Source organism: Limtongia smithiae, assembly GCF_038497785.1.
Source record: "Limtongia smithiae strain NRRL Y-17922 unplaced genomic scaffold V1518scaffold_22, whole genome shotgun sequence".
Taxonomy (NCBI): domain Eukaryota; kingdom Fungi; phylum Ascomycota; class Lipomycetes; order Lipomycetales; family Lipomycetaceae; genus Limtongia; species Limtongia smithiae.
Window position 1 is genome coordinate 12,105 of NW_027117643.1, and position 14,912 is coordinate 27,016.

Consider the following 14,912-nt stretch of genomic DNA (forward strand, 5'->3'; position numbering starts at 1 on the left):
CTTCTAAGCGCATAGCTAACCTGTAACCTTCTCCAATTGCATAACCTTTCTATTTACATTTCCTCATTTTACTTACAGTCTACTTCGTGATCTTATTCGTGATCTTGCTTCTGATCTTGCTCTTGCTCTTCTTGCGCTTATCCACCTTGCCCAGATTGCTCATCCACTCCTCGACCGCACACCCGGACGCCTTCATCACATTCACCACAGTCTTCACACTTTCCGCGTCTTCCTTTGTAAAAAATGTCACTGCCGTCCCCGTCTTCCCCGCGCGCCCTGTGCGGCCAATGCGGTGGATGTACGCCTGCGCGTTTTCCGGCACGTCGTAGTTTATCACCAAATTCACGCCGTGCACATCGATACCGCGCGCAAACACATCCGTGCAGATGAGCACCCATATCTGCGCCTTTTTGAACTTCTCCACAATCGCGCGCCGTTGCGTCTCAGTGCGGTCGCCGTGGATCACGTCCACGTTCAAGCCGTCGTAGATCAGCTCGTGCATGAGGGCGTTTGCGCGCTCGACGGATTGCAGGAAGATGAGCACTGGGGGCGTCATCTCGCCGACCTTGATCATCTGCCGGATGGCAAGGAGCTTTCCAGCTTCCGAGCCTGTATATACAAGTTTCTGGGTGACGCTCTCGGCAGCGCGGCCGGGGGAGATTAGGATACGCAGCGGATCAGACATCAGGCCGAGTGAAATCGTTTCGACAGAGGACGGCATCGTGGCAGAGAGAAAGGTCTTCTGCACGCTTATCTCAGCCGCCGCGATGTGCGTGAGAATCTGACCCGTCTGCGTCGCGAAAGCAATATCAAACAACTTATCTGCCTCGTCGAGCACGAGATACCGCAACGCGGTGAACTTGACCAACGCGAGCGCACGAATAAGTCTCAACGGCGTCGAAATCAACACCTCTCCCGGACTGGCCGCGTGTTCGTCCCCTCCAAGTCTTGCAAGTAACGACTTTGATAGCACGTTTACCTTGACCTCCTTACTCCTGCGCCGCATGAGCACGGTGAACAACTCTGCCACCTGCGTAGCAAGTTCCTTCGTAGGCACGATAATTAACGCTGCTATCCCGCCTTTCGTCTTCGTCTCCTGCTGCAACACCGCGTGCAGAATAGGCAGCACGTACGCCAGCGTCTTTCCAGATCCAGTCGGCGCACACGCGAGTACGTCCCGCCGGTGCAGAATCGCTGGTATAACCTCCGCCTGTATTTGCGTAGGCATCTCAAACCCGACAGCTCTTAGAAGGTCCTCGGATACATCGAAGCGCGCGGCGAGGTCCGCGAATGCGGTAAGCGGGTGTGGCACGTCGGCGCCGGTGATTTTCGCTTTCCGGCGCTGCGCAGCGGTAGGTGTTGGCGTGGGAGCAAATGCATCAGATTCTTCAATCTTCCGCTTCTTGTAGAGGTGCTTCGTCTCAGTTATCGCCGGCGCGGTGCGGGTATGGAAAAAATCGAGGTCACGAGCGGCATATTCCTTGTCCTCGACCACCGGCGCCTCGCTCTTCAGATTGTTTGTTAGTAAGAACCAGCTACAGACTCGAGCAAGTACGTACCTTTGCAAACGCGTCAGTGCTATCAAGCTGCGCGCCGCGGGCGAGCAGGCGGAAGAAGTCCATATGGCAGAGAAGTGTGAATTTCGTGGCGGTTCCTGGAAAATTTGGCTGGGAGTTTTTATGGCGGCGCGATGAGCATCACGCCGCAATCGACTCCACCACTTGCACTGTATCCCTCCTGGTTGTAGCCAGGTACCGTAGAAAGACAAAGTGTCAGGACCGTCGTAGGCTTGTCAACCCACAACAGCGAGACTATTGCCCTGAAAAAGGCGCGCAGAACCACTGAACTGCGTATGACGTCACTTCTCAAGGTAGATCCCAGCGCAGATCCTCCAATTTCCTTTATCTATATCTTGCCCCTCCGCCACCATGTCCACAGAGTACCAACCTCACACACGAATGCACCTCTTCGGCCACTCACAAAATACCAGCGGCAACGGTCACGCAGATGCCGTGCCTCGCGGTGTCGGCCACCCGCTCGAGCCATCACTCGATCACAATACCACTGAAGACAACCCGCCCTCGTATGGAGCGACCCGCGAACATGACCACGACCACGACCATGATGACGACGATGTACACAGCGAGGAGGCGCCACTACTGCTGATATCCGCGGCCGACCCTGGGGTCGACCCGCGCCAGAAGTTCTGGGTGCGCACGTTGCGTCGGATGTCACTACTCTTCCTGATCTTCTCCGTCGGGCTCCTTCTCCTCCAACTCATCTCCATGTTCTTAACTATCCCCTGGCTCCGTACGCGTGGGGGAAGTTTCCTCATCTTTATGGACACAATCCTTGCCACCGCAAATCTCGCGATGTCGATCCGTGTGTTCGCGCTTCCCTCCCGCGCAGGCCGAATCGTCAACCTTGTCACTGTCGGCGTGCTGCTGCTCAATCTCATCCTCGTTGTCAGCGTCAACAAGATGCGACATTACGAAGGCAACGTCATCGGCGCGCTACTTGCGCTGTGGGCGCTCTTTGCCGCCGCGTGGGTCGTGACCTGCAATGTCATCGTGGAGAGGTACGCGATCGGGCTGGAAGAGCGCATGCGCGGACGACCCCTGTTCGAGATGCACGTGAAGCGCACTTGGGGACAGTGGATACGTGTGATATGGGCGCTGGCTGTGTGTATCACAATCCTCACACTCGCGGTGCTCATGCTGCTGTCTCTCGCCGTCGACGCTTATGACTCGCGAATTAACCCCCCGGGCGTGTATGTCGATGTGGAGGATAACCTCTATCGCATTCACATCTTCTGCAATCGTCCAGCTGAGCAAAACGACACCGTAACGCTCTTTCTCGAACCAGGGTCCACGTCCGCCGAAGTCTTTGCTACGGAATTCGCCGAAAGGGAGGTCGCCGACGCTGATTCTCCATTGTACGGGTACAGATACTGCTACTGGGACCGACCGGGCACTGCGTTTTCAGATAACGCGCCGTCACCAATGTCTGCCGGCATAGCGATTGACGCGCTTTCCAACGGTCTTGCGCGCTTGGACGAGCAGGGTCCATGGGTGCTCGTCGCACACGGCGTCGGCAGCGTGTACGCGGAGCTCTTCGCCTCTCGCCACGGCGGTTCCGGCGATGTGTGCGGTATCGTCCTTGTCGATGCGTATAGCCTAGACTACTTTTTGAGTACTGTCGGATCCTCCACGCGCGGATTCGTATTCTGGCTACGTGGCCTCGTGTCTCCACTCGGAATCGACAAGCAGCTCGGCTGGATCTTCCGGCACCGCTCTTCAAGCGATCGGATCTACGGTCCCGCGCAAGGTGTCGAGGGAAAATACTCCTTTGCAAAGCTACAAGAACAAGTCGCGGCGCATACGCTCACGAAGAACGAGCTTCTCGCAGCCCGCGAGATTATACCCTTGACTATGCCGGTTGCCGTGATTACGTCGGAGTGGTTGGTGCAGACAGTGCACGGATGGATGGATGAGCAGCGAGAAGTGACGCAGCTGACGGAAACGTTGACGGAGTGGACTGTGGTCAAGTACGGATCAGAAGTATGGCAACACGACGAGGGACGCAGGGCTATGGCGAAGGCCGTCGCCGGGGTCGTTTTTAAAAATCTGGAGCAGGAGTAACTTGGATAACATTTATTGGCATAACTAGGAATATGTACATCACTGTCTAGTCATGGCTAACTGTATGTACGACATAAATAACCGAAAAAAAAAAGCAAAGAACCAGGACTCCGAGTCATAATAGCGTAGTACAGCGCGCTGTCACTCGCGATCACTCATGAGCGGCCGCGCTGCCTCGCACTTTTCGTTGTACGGCGGCGGCATCTCAACATCGTCGGAGTCGAACTCAAGCATTCCGGTGGATGGTACAAAGCGCGCGTTGTGGATAATGAGCGCGGGAGCAGCATTCCCTTCCACATAGTCGGTTTCACGTTGTGCTGGGCGGAGGACGCGAAAGATGAGGTTGGACAGGCCAATGGACAGTAGCACCACGACGCTGCCGCAGAGGATACCGATGAGTAGCGGGACGACGCAGGAGAACACGGAATACACGGCGCTGTTGACGACGCTGGTCAGGCTCTCGTTGTGTGACGACCCAGAGTGGTGCTTATGCGCTGGTGCAGGGGTCGTCACAGTTTCGTCGGTCTTGTCCGCACAGCCCTTATGCGAGGATTTGTGAGCGGAACTTTTGTGTGAAGTCTTCTTGGAAGTCGTGTGGTGCTTGAAGTTCTTAAAGCCCCTGCCAGCGCGGTTCCAGACGGACTTGGAGAATGTCGAAATAGTAGTCCAGTACGAGGACACGCAGTCGCTCCGGTCATGGCGATGGTTCCCGACAAACGGCCATGGAATTTCACCGTCCTCCACGCCAACAAAGGTAATTTCACCGTCCTCACTGAGTAATATCTGCTGATTTAATCTCACAACATAGATGTCCATCACGACAAACCCATCCACCGACAAAAGCTTCACTTTGGGAGTCTCCGATACGCTGGACACGTTCAGGTGGATATGGGATTCATAGCCGTCAACGCCGGGTAAGGGCATCAGTCTGTCAGGTGCAACCCGGACAGGGATGCTAGTGGAGTGAGCAGCAGTCAGGTCGAAATAGAGTTCTTCGAGCAGGTCGCCAGAGCTCTTCTGCGTACGCATTACGGTGCTGCTGCATGTTCGGGTGGCGCTGAGAGAAAGCACAAGGAGGTCGCGTGTGGTTGACGATTCGGTGGTGACGGCGCTGACGTCGATGAACTAGGAGTGGCTTGTTAGTGTGCGATATCGACAGAACGGTCAGAGCGGCACGCACCAGGTCGCGAGAGGCGGCTGCCGCAGACGCGACAAGAAGCAGGAGCAACGCGATGGAGGAGAATGAGCGCATAGCTGAAACTGTGATGATGAAGGCGGTGGTGGAGTGGTTATGCGAGGAGGACGAACGGTTAAATAAGAGAACGCCCTAAACCCGCCACCGCAGTGGATCACCATTCACGCCCCCTGCATTCATTTCCCTGCATGCGAGTCACAACATGTGACTGAGTCCGGTGGCCACGCAATTCCCGTCCGTTCCGTCCCGGCCCTAGTCGTATGACGTCACGCCTCCGCCTACCTGATTAGGAGATCCGTACACTTTATAGTTCTACATGCGGGTTGTTTCTGGGCTTGAGGAAGTGCTTCAGGATGTTCGCACTGGACGCACTCACACGCGCGTATACTGTCGTCACGCCCGGCCACCGCGGACACTGCACGCGACTACGATACGCCCACTCAGCATCCACATCGAACGTCCTCCCCCCACTCTGCTTACCAACCACGCTCTCCAATAGCTCTTCGTATGACAACCCAAGTCTCAGCCCGCTGCACTGGTGATCGTGCACAGACCTGACAGTCACGTTGCCGTCGCGCTGTATGCCAATAGCATCGCCACCCTCGAGCACACGACCAAAAACCAACTTCGACACCGACAACAGCGCAGCACGGCACGCGCCGGGACAACTCCTCCAATTCGTCCGATGCGAGCACAAAAACGGCCACGGTGCCGTGTCTTGTTGCTTGTTCGCTTCCTCCGCCTCCTCTCCAGGGAGGAAATCAATCTCGCCTGCATCGTTGAAGAGAATCTTCTGCGATACGATAAACATACTCCCCGCACCGGTGTTCACGCCAATAAGCTTTATCTCGAACTGAAAAATACCAGACAGCCAAAGTAGCGTGCCGTCCGTTGTCGCGGACGCGTTGAGAGTCAGGGTAAAGTGGAACCCGTACTTTCGGTCCTCCTCACCCGGCGGAATCATGCCGATCGGCTCAACAGACTCCGGTTCAGTAGCCACGACAGCAGAAAGGTCGTAGATGTATTGCTTTTCGAGATCGTAGAACTCATGCCGTCGCGCGGTGCAGTTCAGGTCGGACACTGACAGAATAGAGAGTACGAACAGGGGTCGTCCCGTATCGGCTGACCACAGCGTGCTCGCGTCCAGGAACTACAGATCTTAGTACAGACACAAATATGCAGACGATCAGAACATACCAGCTGGCGCATCGCGGTCACGGTGGATGCAGCTGCTAGCAGGAGCGCAATAATAAGCATTGTTGCTATGGCAGATCACAATAGCCTGCCCGCTCTTCGACATCGGTCAAATTAATTAACTCTTGGATCGTGCGCACAGCCTCTGATTCTGCGCCTCCATTTTCTTTAACAAAACCAACCGTAAATGCTTATTCCTAAGTCTAGCTACTAATTGGCAACCATGGGTCGCTACAATGCGCCCAACAACCGTACCCGGGCGTTCGCCGCGCCCGCGTCCATACACGCATTCTGCGCAATACCCCTAAACGATGACCCCGGCCATCTCGTTCTCCTCCGGATTCCACGCGCACGCCAAGCGTCCCCTAAACACGCCATCGACGAACTCATATCACGCTTTTCCCTACATGTTGATCTCATCTGGCGGAGATGTAGTGGTGCGCATACCCTGTGGGCAACACCGGTGCGGATCTTACTCCACCGTCCAAACGGAGGCATTCCAAAATCGCTTGGAGCGATGAAAAACATCTCTTCCAGTATGAAGGCTGACAAAAGTATCCCCAATTGACTTGTGCGAACATGCAAACGGCAACGGGTCGTCGTCTTCCTCAAAGTCGCCGTCGTACTAGCGCACTAGTCCAATCTCACCGGCCCTTGAAATAGTCAGCGGCCGATATATGATAAGGTGCAACTCGTCAGAAGACAAAAGCTCGCTGAAAAGGAGCTGTGTGCCATTTGCGAGCGCGGTGGCGTTGAGAGTGAGGTCGATGTCGACGCCGTTCTTCTACATGGGCGGAGGGAGCGTACTGATGGGGTCTAAGAAGACGGGGTCCTAGACGCGACGAAGAGGACGTCGTATATGTATTGTCGATCGAGATCGTATACACAACTTTTGCGCGCGGAGCAGACTTCCTCGGCGACAAAAAGCACGGAGAGTACGAGGAGCGGATGTTCTGCATCCGTCGCCGAGGGCAGCGTGCTCATATCCAGGAGCTGGACGGGTGTTAGCAACATACAGGAGCACGAGAACAAAACATATCATCCGCCGTCCTGCTGACACGACAGACGCAGCCGCGAGGAGAAATGACACGAAGCGCATTGTTCGTCGGTTTGATGGCGGTGGTGCGGAGCGGATCACGAGTCATTTGCGCTTAAACCTTGCCGCGCTGTGAAGTTCACCACGTTCAGGAACCACAAACGAGGACATCGACGAACGCATGCGATAGATGCCGCGCGCGACGAAAGGTGGGTCTTGTTTATTGCATGTATGGAATGGGCGATGCTAACACTCCGCAGGCGTGCTCGTCGAATGGTATGTCTCTTCACCCCTCGTCTCAACTGATGCTCACCCACAGCGACCCCGCGATCAAATCGCTGATCCTCAGCTTCGACGCAAAGTACCACAACATCGTGATTCTCGTGCGTTGCATTCTCCACTGTCTCGTGTCATGTCCTCCATCGGTAGCTGACTCAACCCCCAAGGACCTGGACGACGAGCATCTGCTCATCGACGAGAAGATGGTTGACCACGTCAAGCGCCAGCTCGAGGTGCAGCTCGCGCAGAACATGTATAACCCTGCAGAACAGGAGAGCGACGAGCAGCAGAAGTAATGTACCACACCTCATCCGCACCCCACCCCCTGCCTTCCCTCCTCTCTCCGAGACCTCGTCCTCTGGTGGTAATCTGCAGTCCGTAGTATCCATAAGGGCCGCGTACCCACAAAACAAAACGCCCGTAGCTTCACCACTGCAGCGCCCACCAGCCTTCATCGCAAATATGCTGCCCCTCACGCTGCTCAACACTTCGCAGGGCCATCCGATGCTCGTCGAGCTCAAATCCGGCGAGACGCTCAACGGGCACCTGGTCAACTGCGACGCGTGGATGAATCTCACGCTCAAGGAGGTCGTCCAGACCAACGCCGTATGCACTTCCTCCACTTCCCCTCGCGAATTAGCGCTAACGTATGTAGGACGGAACACGGTTTTTCAGACTACCCGAGTGCTACGTCCGTGGCAACAACGTATGTTTTCAGTCCGTTTTTGTGCTGGTGACATGCTAACCAGTACAGATCAAGTACCTGCGCGTGCCAGACGACGTGCTCGACATTGCTCGCGAGAAGAACCAGCAACAACGCGAAGAACAACGACATAACCGCGGCAACCAAAACCAAGGCTCACGCCAGGGCTACAACCGCGACCGGAGCTACAACAGCAACCATAGTAACAGCAGCAACGGGGGATACCAGCGTGGTGGGTACAACTCCCGCGGCGGCCGGGGAGGCGGGCGCGGTGGTGGACAATACGGTGGGCGCGGAGGACGGGGCGGACAAGGACCGACACAGGCCCGGTATTAGAGCCATGTATCCTACCCATGTACTTTTATACGAAATCCAAAATACAAAACTACATAATACATTGCAACTTTTACGTATATGTTAGACCTTCACCGCCGTCCGCCGCGACGCTTCTTGCCGCGGAAGCCGCCACGACCACGACCGCCGTCTTGTCGACCACCACGGCCTCTACCACCACGCCCGCTCTTCTTGCGTTCCGCGCCCTTATCCTCGCCCTCATCCTCCCCCGCCTCCTCGCCGTCGTTCTCCGCCTTGCGCTTCTTCGATACTGACACACCGCCGTCGCGGAAACCATCAAACGGTCGTCGCGAGTTACCCGCATGCTTTCCATCCTTTGCCTCCGCCTCTTTCATCGCGACGTATGCTTTCTTCGTCATAATCATGAGCTCCTCCTCGCCGAACGTAGGCTTCGGCTCAAGCGCTACGAATTTGTCCGCCTCCTCCTCTGAGGCAAATTCGACAAATACGCTGCCCTTGAACTTCTTCGCCTCGTCCCGCCGCAGCCGCACTTGTCGCACGGTGACGCCCTCCACACCCTCGAAAAATTTCTCGATATCAAACTGGCTCGTCGGCGTCTCAGCGCCAAAGCCCTTGACGTACACGGAACTCAGGAACGCAGCTTTCTTTTGCGCGGGCTCCGGCGCCTTCAACGAAATCCGTCTACGCACGCGCTCTCCCGCCTCGTCAACCTCGAGTAACTCCTCGCTCAGACGCAGCGCGGTGACGACGGCATCCAAAGGCTGGAAACGCCGCATGCGCTTGAAGGACGCGATCGTTGCGATTGGAACCCAGCCGTCGTTCGCGCTGACGGTGGTCCATAAGAATTTGTCCTTGGGGAGGTTCTGATCGGAAAAGTAGAATTCGACTTGCTTGAGAATCTCTTTGGCGTCGGACGAAGGGGGGAGGGTGGACGCGTCGGACACTATGTTGCTCTTAGGGGCAGCAGGCTCGGCAGGCTTCTCAATAGTCTCGACGGGCTTCTCAGCAGGCGCAGCCGGCTCGGTCGCAGTGGTTTCCGGCTTGCTCTCCTCGACGGTCTCGACGGCCTTCTCAACAGGAGCCTCCTCCGTCGCAGTCACAGCCTCAACAGCCGCAACTGTCTCTGCCACAGGCAAGGCGCTCTCGCTTTCGCTCATTATGTTGGTAGATCTGTTGTGGTTGTGATCGTTGAACGCGTAGCTGCGCGGTTGTCAGATTTTTTGTTTTCCGTGCGGGTTAGGGTTATATCTGTGAGGGCCCAAAAAGGCAGTGAGAGAATGTTTGCTCAGATATAATTTATACACTATAAACTATTGGTGACCCGTCACGCTGCGTGTGTGGAGCCTTTGAACTTGAGCCAGCCACCTGTTTTTGGCCGTGCGGTGACGAGTGTGGTAGAGATAGTCTCTGAGGGCGCTTCTTCGGCAGGAACAGTGTCGTGTTCAGGGATCATCGGCGAGGCTTTCGTGAGATCGTGGAAAGGCGGGATGGGAGATATACTCCCTGGTAATCGCAGTGGTAGTAGGGTCGTCTGTCCACCCGACGTAACACGCCTGAAATTTGCGCTTGTGGGACCGGGCGAGAACGGGGAGGTGCCGCCGCTGGAGGGCACGCCACCGGAGATTGTGAGCAGCGGACTCGGTCGTGGTGAGTGCTCCGGTATAAGCAAGCTAGATGAAGTTGGCATCTGCGGGGAGGGCTCAGGGTGCGTGACGTGGTCGACAGGGAGGACGGGAGTGCGCAGGTATTTCTTGCGCTGGCTGCGACGTTCGAGGATGGTCGAGGTCTTCTGTGGCGGTGGAAGTGGAGGTGATGTCTCGCGCTGAACTGGAGAGGAGAGGCGGTCTGATTCGAGGATATATTCGAGGTCCTTGCGACCGAGTAGCTTCTGCACGATGCGCTCGATGTACATCGACATCGCGAGATTTGTCTCTTGCAGTCTGCGGTTCTCCCGCGCGAAATCCCGCGGTACGTCGTCGCCGGGCTCGACGATGCCTTGTCCGAGTAGCTCCTCAGCAAGGGTTGACATGCCTCTTAAATCACTTATCGACAATTCCCCATCGTGACCTAACGGTGTTGCCAGTGGAGTCGTGCCCAAAGTGGATGGGGTTGTGGCGTCGCCGGACTCGCTCCCCGCGGACGCTGTGCGCGGCCCCGCGGAGGCAGCCGACGCGAGCAACATATCCAGCGTCGCGACCTCGTTCACGAGCTTCACGTTGTGTTCCTGCGACGCGGTGAGCTCGTTTGTCAACCGCTGCAGTTCGCGCGCGTATGTGTCGTGCGCGGCGACGGATTTTAGGTGTATCTCTGCGAGATCGAGGCGCAGCGCTTCCAGCTCATGTTCGTAGTGCTGCGCGGCGGTGGGGGGTGTCGCCTCCGGCGCGGAGATGGAGGAGAGGATGCTCTTGTCGGCGGAGTCCGGGCGGGGGGGAAGCTGCTTCTGTTGCCGCGATGCGCGCTGCATCGCCACGTTGTGTCTTTTCTGTTTTCGTCAGCTGCGTTCACATACATCGTCGGAGGAACGCACCTCGTTGTCAAGCTCGGCGATGAGCCGCTGGTTAACACGCCACGCCTCCTCCGCGTCCGCGCGGGCCGCCTCCGCGTCGACATGTTTCACGCGCAACTCCTCCTCCTGCACCTCCTGCAGCCGCTCAAGACTCGCGACCTTCTCCACGAGCCGGAGCACGTCCAGCTGCAGTGCGTCAATATGGTCCCGCGATTGTTGCAGCTCGCGCAGTGTGCTCTCCAGCGCGATCGACGCGTCGGGGGTGTTGACTGTGGATGCGGCGGAAGTGGGCCGGCGCGGTGACGAAGGGCGCGCAGGGGAGGACGGCCGGGTGGGGAGGTGAACGGCCGCGGGGGAGAGGATGAGGTCGGGCATGGCGGAGGGTGTAGAGGTGCAGATGGTATTGGGGGTCACGGCATGAGGTACTGGTAGTGCCGGGGGTTGAAGATGCGTCTTGCGGCGGGCCGATGGCTGCGTGCGGCGTGACACAAACCCCGCGTTTTCAGCCGTGGCAAAGACAAATCCACGAAGACGACGAGCACAAGGCGAGTCGCAGGTGAAGGAGGGAAGAGGAATCGGCCAGACAGCTATAAGGATATGCTACAGCAGCGAAGGCGCGGAGGCGTGGCGGAGAGTGGAGCAGAGGGGATGCTTAGGACCGAGCTCAGGAGGCATGCCGTGTGCGCGGAAGCGAAGGCAGGGGCAAGAGACAAGAAGGGTCCAGGAGCAGAAATAAGAAAAAGAGATATGTGGGGAGAGGATTCAGACTCGCACCTGCAATCAGGAGCCAGCGTTGGACGCAGACCGAACGCCTGCAGAAACGATGGCCACGAACCGCGACATCACGCGACGAGGCGTAGCCGTACCCACGCTCGCAGCGCAGCGTGCCAGACAAAGTTGTCAGCGACTGAGTGGACAGTGGAGTGTGGCGCGTTTGTGTGTATGACAATGCAGCGCGGCTTCTTAGGCCGCACTAGGCACGAGAAGGCGATACACCTCGGAGACGGCACAGGGCGCTATTCCATATTGGGCATCCGGCGGAGACTAGTCCCAATTTGGATGATGCGGGGTGTCGTTCCTTGCCCGCCACAACGCGAGTTTTCGCGCGCACAGAATTCTCCTTTGACTAGTCACCTCATGTGGTCTCCGCGACAATGATAAGAAGGCTGGCAAGAGGTGCTGGCGGAGAGAAGGAGATCCGGCGGAAGCGACGGCCAAACTAGGCAGGTGCGCTAGCCTGACGCAGAACGGTGCCACCGGGTCGAGGGAAGTAAAAGCGGGGAAGCACATTCCGTCCCCGAACCCTGTGCCGTGTCTCTTCCGTCTTCTCTCCTCTCTTCCGCTCCTCCTTCTCTATCTCCATACTCGCCATGGACCTCCGCTATCGCTTTGCCGGGCCCTCGACGGGCCTGCCAACCCCCCTCCGTTATACCGACCACGCGCTCTCCTTCGGCGTCTTCCGTCGCGAACGCGCGCCCCGCGCCTGCGAAGTGTACGCCGTCTCCACATTTTGCGCGTCCTAGACCGCTGCTTACCTGCCACAGGTGCCACTCCCGCAAGGTGCGCTGCGACGTCACTACCCAGATCCCATGCACAGTATGTTTATAGACCTCCATTGTCGCGACACTCCTGACAAAACAGAACTGTGTCGCGTTCGGATGCGAATGCCGCATCCCCAGCAAACGCGCGCGCTCGCTTCGGAAGGGCCGACGGCGCGCACAGCATCGGCGCGCGCCTGAGCACCTCGCCCCAACACCGATGCATGTGCATCCCCTCGACCCGGAACCGATTTCAATGGCCGCATCACCTGCGCCGCCCGCGCCCACTGCCCCGACACGATCCACCGGACCACCTGCAAACTGCTTCCCGTTGAATGCAAGCACGGTGGTCAATACCGATAAGGAGGCAAACGCCTGGTCGCGCTTGTTCACAGATGTGTCCACCGGCGTGCGCCATCGCACGTCGAACAAGGTTGTGTATTTCGGCGCCACGGGCATGCTGGGGATGCTCGCCGATGCCGCCACGGATGATGGATCCATTTTCCACTTCCCCCTCCCTCATGACGACGAGGTGCTCGGGGGCAATACGCTCAACGCGAGCATCTCGCGGCGACTCAGCGAGCTGGACCCGCTGGACCTCGAAATCCTGTGCCGCTTCGGCTCGTTCGCCCTCCCGCCGCGCGAAATCTGCGACACATTAGTGGGAAACTACTTTGACCGGGTGCATCCCATCATTCCGATGCTCAACAAAACGCAGTTCCTCGCACAGTACAGTGACCCCGACGACGCGCCGTCGCTGTTGCTGCTCCAGGCAGTGCTGATGGCAGGAACGCGCGTGTCCAAGATTCCGCATCTGTTGGACGAGAACGGGTCGATGGACAGCGCAACGTTGATACTGTATAAGCGCGCGAAGCATCTACACGACGTAGGGTACGAGACGGATCGCATTGTGATCGTGCAGGCCATGCTGCTCATGAGCTGGTGTTGGCAAGCGCCGGACGACGAGACACGGAACGTGTTCTATTGGACAAAGATTGCGATTTCTGTCGGCCAGGGATTTGGGCTGCATCGCAGTGTGGAGCAGTCGCATCTGAGCGTAGTTGAACGGCGATCGTGGAAGCGGCTGTGGTGGGTGCTGTATAACCGCGACCGGATCACGTCGCTGTCACTCGGCCGCCCGGTACTGATCAACATGGCAGACAGCGACGTGCCGCGGCTCACGGAGGAGGATTTTATCGAGGAAGAGGGCCTGGGCCCCTACAAGTACCCGCCGGAAAGCACGCATGTGCGGTACTTTATCCAGAGCATTGCGCTGGCGGACATCACCTCCGTTATCATCGAGGACCAGTTCTCAGTCGCGGTGGAGAAGGAGCAGCGCGAGTCGTGCAACTTTGATATTACTCGCCCGGCCATGGCGTTGCAGGCGTGGTTTGCGAACCTGCCCAAGGAGTTGCGATACGACTACGACGATCCGGGGAAGCATGATTTTCTAAAGTCAATCATGCTGGTTAAATACCACTGCCTCGTGTGCTTGCTACACCGCGCGGATCTATCCTCCGCCGCGGCCGTCGCGCGCTCCGCGGCGGTGAACTTCCTGGTAATCCACCCGTCGCGGGCGACGGCGTTCGAGTCCGCGCACCGCGTGGTGCAGATCGTGCGCAACATGCAGTTGGCGGGCCAGCTGCCCTACATGCCGGCGTTTGTCATATACACAGTGTTCACCGCGATGATCGTGCTGCTGTATGAGGTGAAGCTGCGCACGTCGGACGAGATTCTAAAGTCACGGCAGGTGCAGCTGAAGATATGCGTCGGCGCGTTACGGGAGATGGCGCGCACGTGGAAGGTCGCGTTGTTCACACTGCGGCTGTTTTACTCGGTCGTGCAGAGCATCTTTTCCGCGCGGGGGCGACGCGAAGTACCGTTCCTGTACAGAGCACAGGAAGAGAATGGTGCTTCGTCAAGCGCGGCCAGCGCGGCAAGCACGCCACTGACGACGGCAGCGACCAGCGAGGCGGCGCCGGCGGAGGACGAACGGAGCCCGACGGAGAAGATGCAGGACATCAAGTCGCAGTTCAACTACATTGCGAGCTCGCTGCCAGAGATGTCGACAATAGACGGGATTTTGTCGCACTTGTTATACGACGATGCGTCGCCTGCTCCCGGGGCGGCGTCGACAGCGTCCACCGAACCGGCTGTGACCCCGGAGAGCGTGAGCACCGAGGACGAGGACGAGGACGAGGACGAGTTAGTGGATGCGGAGTCGTTGCCACCTGTGCCGCGAGAGGTGCTGGCGGCGCGGGTGTGGCGGAAGGGGCATGGCCCGGCGTGGTTTGTGGAGACGGGAAAGGCGCACGCGACAGAGGAGGAGGACGCAGGGTGGTTCACGCCCGCAGGGCGGCGGTAGCTGAATCATAGTGAGGAATAAAGCATGCAGACATGAGCAAGTGCTTATCGTGTGTCGAGCCGAGTCGAGTTGGCGTCGTCGTCGTCGGCTGGCGGCGGCGCCAACTCGGCTTTGGCAGATGATAAGCTCGAGCGGGCAAG

General features: G+C 57.8%; 9 protein-coding genes across 9 annotated transcripts; 4 read left to right on the plus strand and 5 right to left on the minus strand.

Moving 5' to 3' along the window:
- Positions 1–28: 28 nt before the first annotated feature.
- On the minus strand, positions 29–1,897 carry V1518DRAFT_424038 (P-loop containing nucleoside triphosphate hydrolase protein). Its single transcript, XM_066905831.1, has 2 exons — positions 1,560–1,897; positions 29–1,507 (listed from the first exon to the last, which is right to left on the minus strand). The coding sequence occupies exons 1-2, from the start codon at positions 1,620–1,622 to the stop codon at positions 80–82; spliced, it is 1,491 nt and encodes a 496-aa protein (XP_066756794.1). The 5' UTR covers positions 1,623–1,897; the 3' UTR covers positions 29–79.
- V1518DRAFT_424039 (uncharacterized protein) lies at positions 1,746–3,770 on the plus strand. The gene has a single exon (XM_066905832.1). It carries the CDS (start codon positions 1,929–1,931, stop codon positions 3,639–3,641), a length of 1,713 nt encoding a protein of 570 aa, XP_066756795.1. The 5' UTR covers positions 1,746–1,928; the 3' UTR covers positions 3,642–3,770.
- On the minus strand, positions 3,639–4,928 carry V1518DRAFT_424040 (uncharacterized protein). The gene has a single exon (XM_066905833.1). It carries the CDS (start codon positions 4,668–4,670, stop codon positions 3,783–3,785), a length of 888 nt encoding a protein of 295 aa, XP_066756796.1. The 5' UTR covers positions 4,671–4,928; the 3' UTR covers positions 3,639–3,782.
- V1518DRAFT_458216 (uncharacterized protein) lies at positions 4,929–6,211 on the minus strand. Its single transcript, XM_066906587.1, has 2 exons — positions 6,034–6,211; positions 4,929–5,986 (listed from the first exon to the last, which is right to left on the minus strand). The coding sequence occupies exons 1-2, from the start codon at positions 6,091–6,093 to the stop codon at positions 5,141–5,143; spliced, it is 906 nt and encodes a 301-aa protein (XP_066756797.1). The 5' UTR covers positions 6,094–6,211; the 3' UTR covers positions 4,929–5,140.
- A 1,045-nt stretch (positions 6,212–7,256) lies between these two features.
- Positions 7,257–7,641, plus strand: V1518DRAFT_430101 (uncharacterized protein; the record flags this gene model as incomplete). The annotated part of the gene is made up of 3 exons (XM_066906163.1): positions 7,257–7,275; positions 7,327–7,342; positions 7,386–7,641. 3 exons carry the CDS (start codon positions 7,257–7,259, stop codon positions 7,639–7,641), a joined length of 291 nt encoding a protein of 96 aa, XP_066756798.1.
- Positions 7,642–7,784: 143 nt separating this feature from the next.
- Positions 7,785–8,449, plus strand: V1518DRAFT_424048 (uncharacterized protein). The gene is made up of 3 exons (XM_066905834.1): positions 7,785–7,951; positions 8,001–8,051; positions 8,100–8,449. Exons 1-3 carry the CDS (start codon positions 7,808–7,810, stop codon positions 8,382–8,384), a joined length of 480 nt encoding a protein of 159 aa, XP_066756799.1. The 5' UTR covers positions 7,785–7,807; the 3' UTR covers positions 8,385–8,449.
- Positions 8,422–9,549, minus strand: V1518DRAFT_424050 (uncharacterized protein). The gene has a single exon (XM_066905835.1). It carries the CDS (start codon positions 9,518–9,520, stop codon positions 8,474–8,476), a length of 1,047 nt encoding a protein of 348 aa, XP_066756800.1. The 5' UTR covers positions 9,521–9,549; the 3' UTR covers positions 8,422–8,473.
- A 97-nt stretch (positions 9,550–9,646) lies between these two features.
- V1518DRAFT_424051 (uncharacterized protein) lies at positions 9,647–10,913 on the minus strand. The gene has a single exon (XM_066905836.1). It carries the CDS (start codon positions 10,825–10,827, stop codon positions 9,688–9,690), a length of 1,140 nt encoding a protein of 379 aa, XP_066756801.1. The 5' UTR covers positions 10,828–10,913; the 3' UTR covers positions 9,647–9,687.
- Positions 10,914–12,239: 1,326 nt separating this feature from the next.
- V1518DRAFT_378874 (fungal-specific transcription factor domain-containing protein) lies at positions 12,240–14,247 on the plus strand (the record flags this gene model as incomplete). Its single annotated transcript, XM_066901624.1, has 3 exons — positions 12,240–12,361; positions 12,414–12,465; positions 12,511–14,247. Coding segments are annotated over 3 exons (1,911 nt in total), but the record flags the coding sequence as incomplete, so codon positions are not given.
- Between the last annotated feature and the right edge of the window lie 665 nt (positions 14,248–14,912).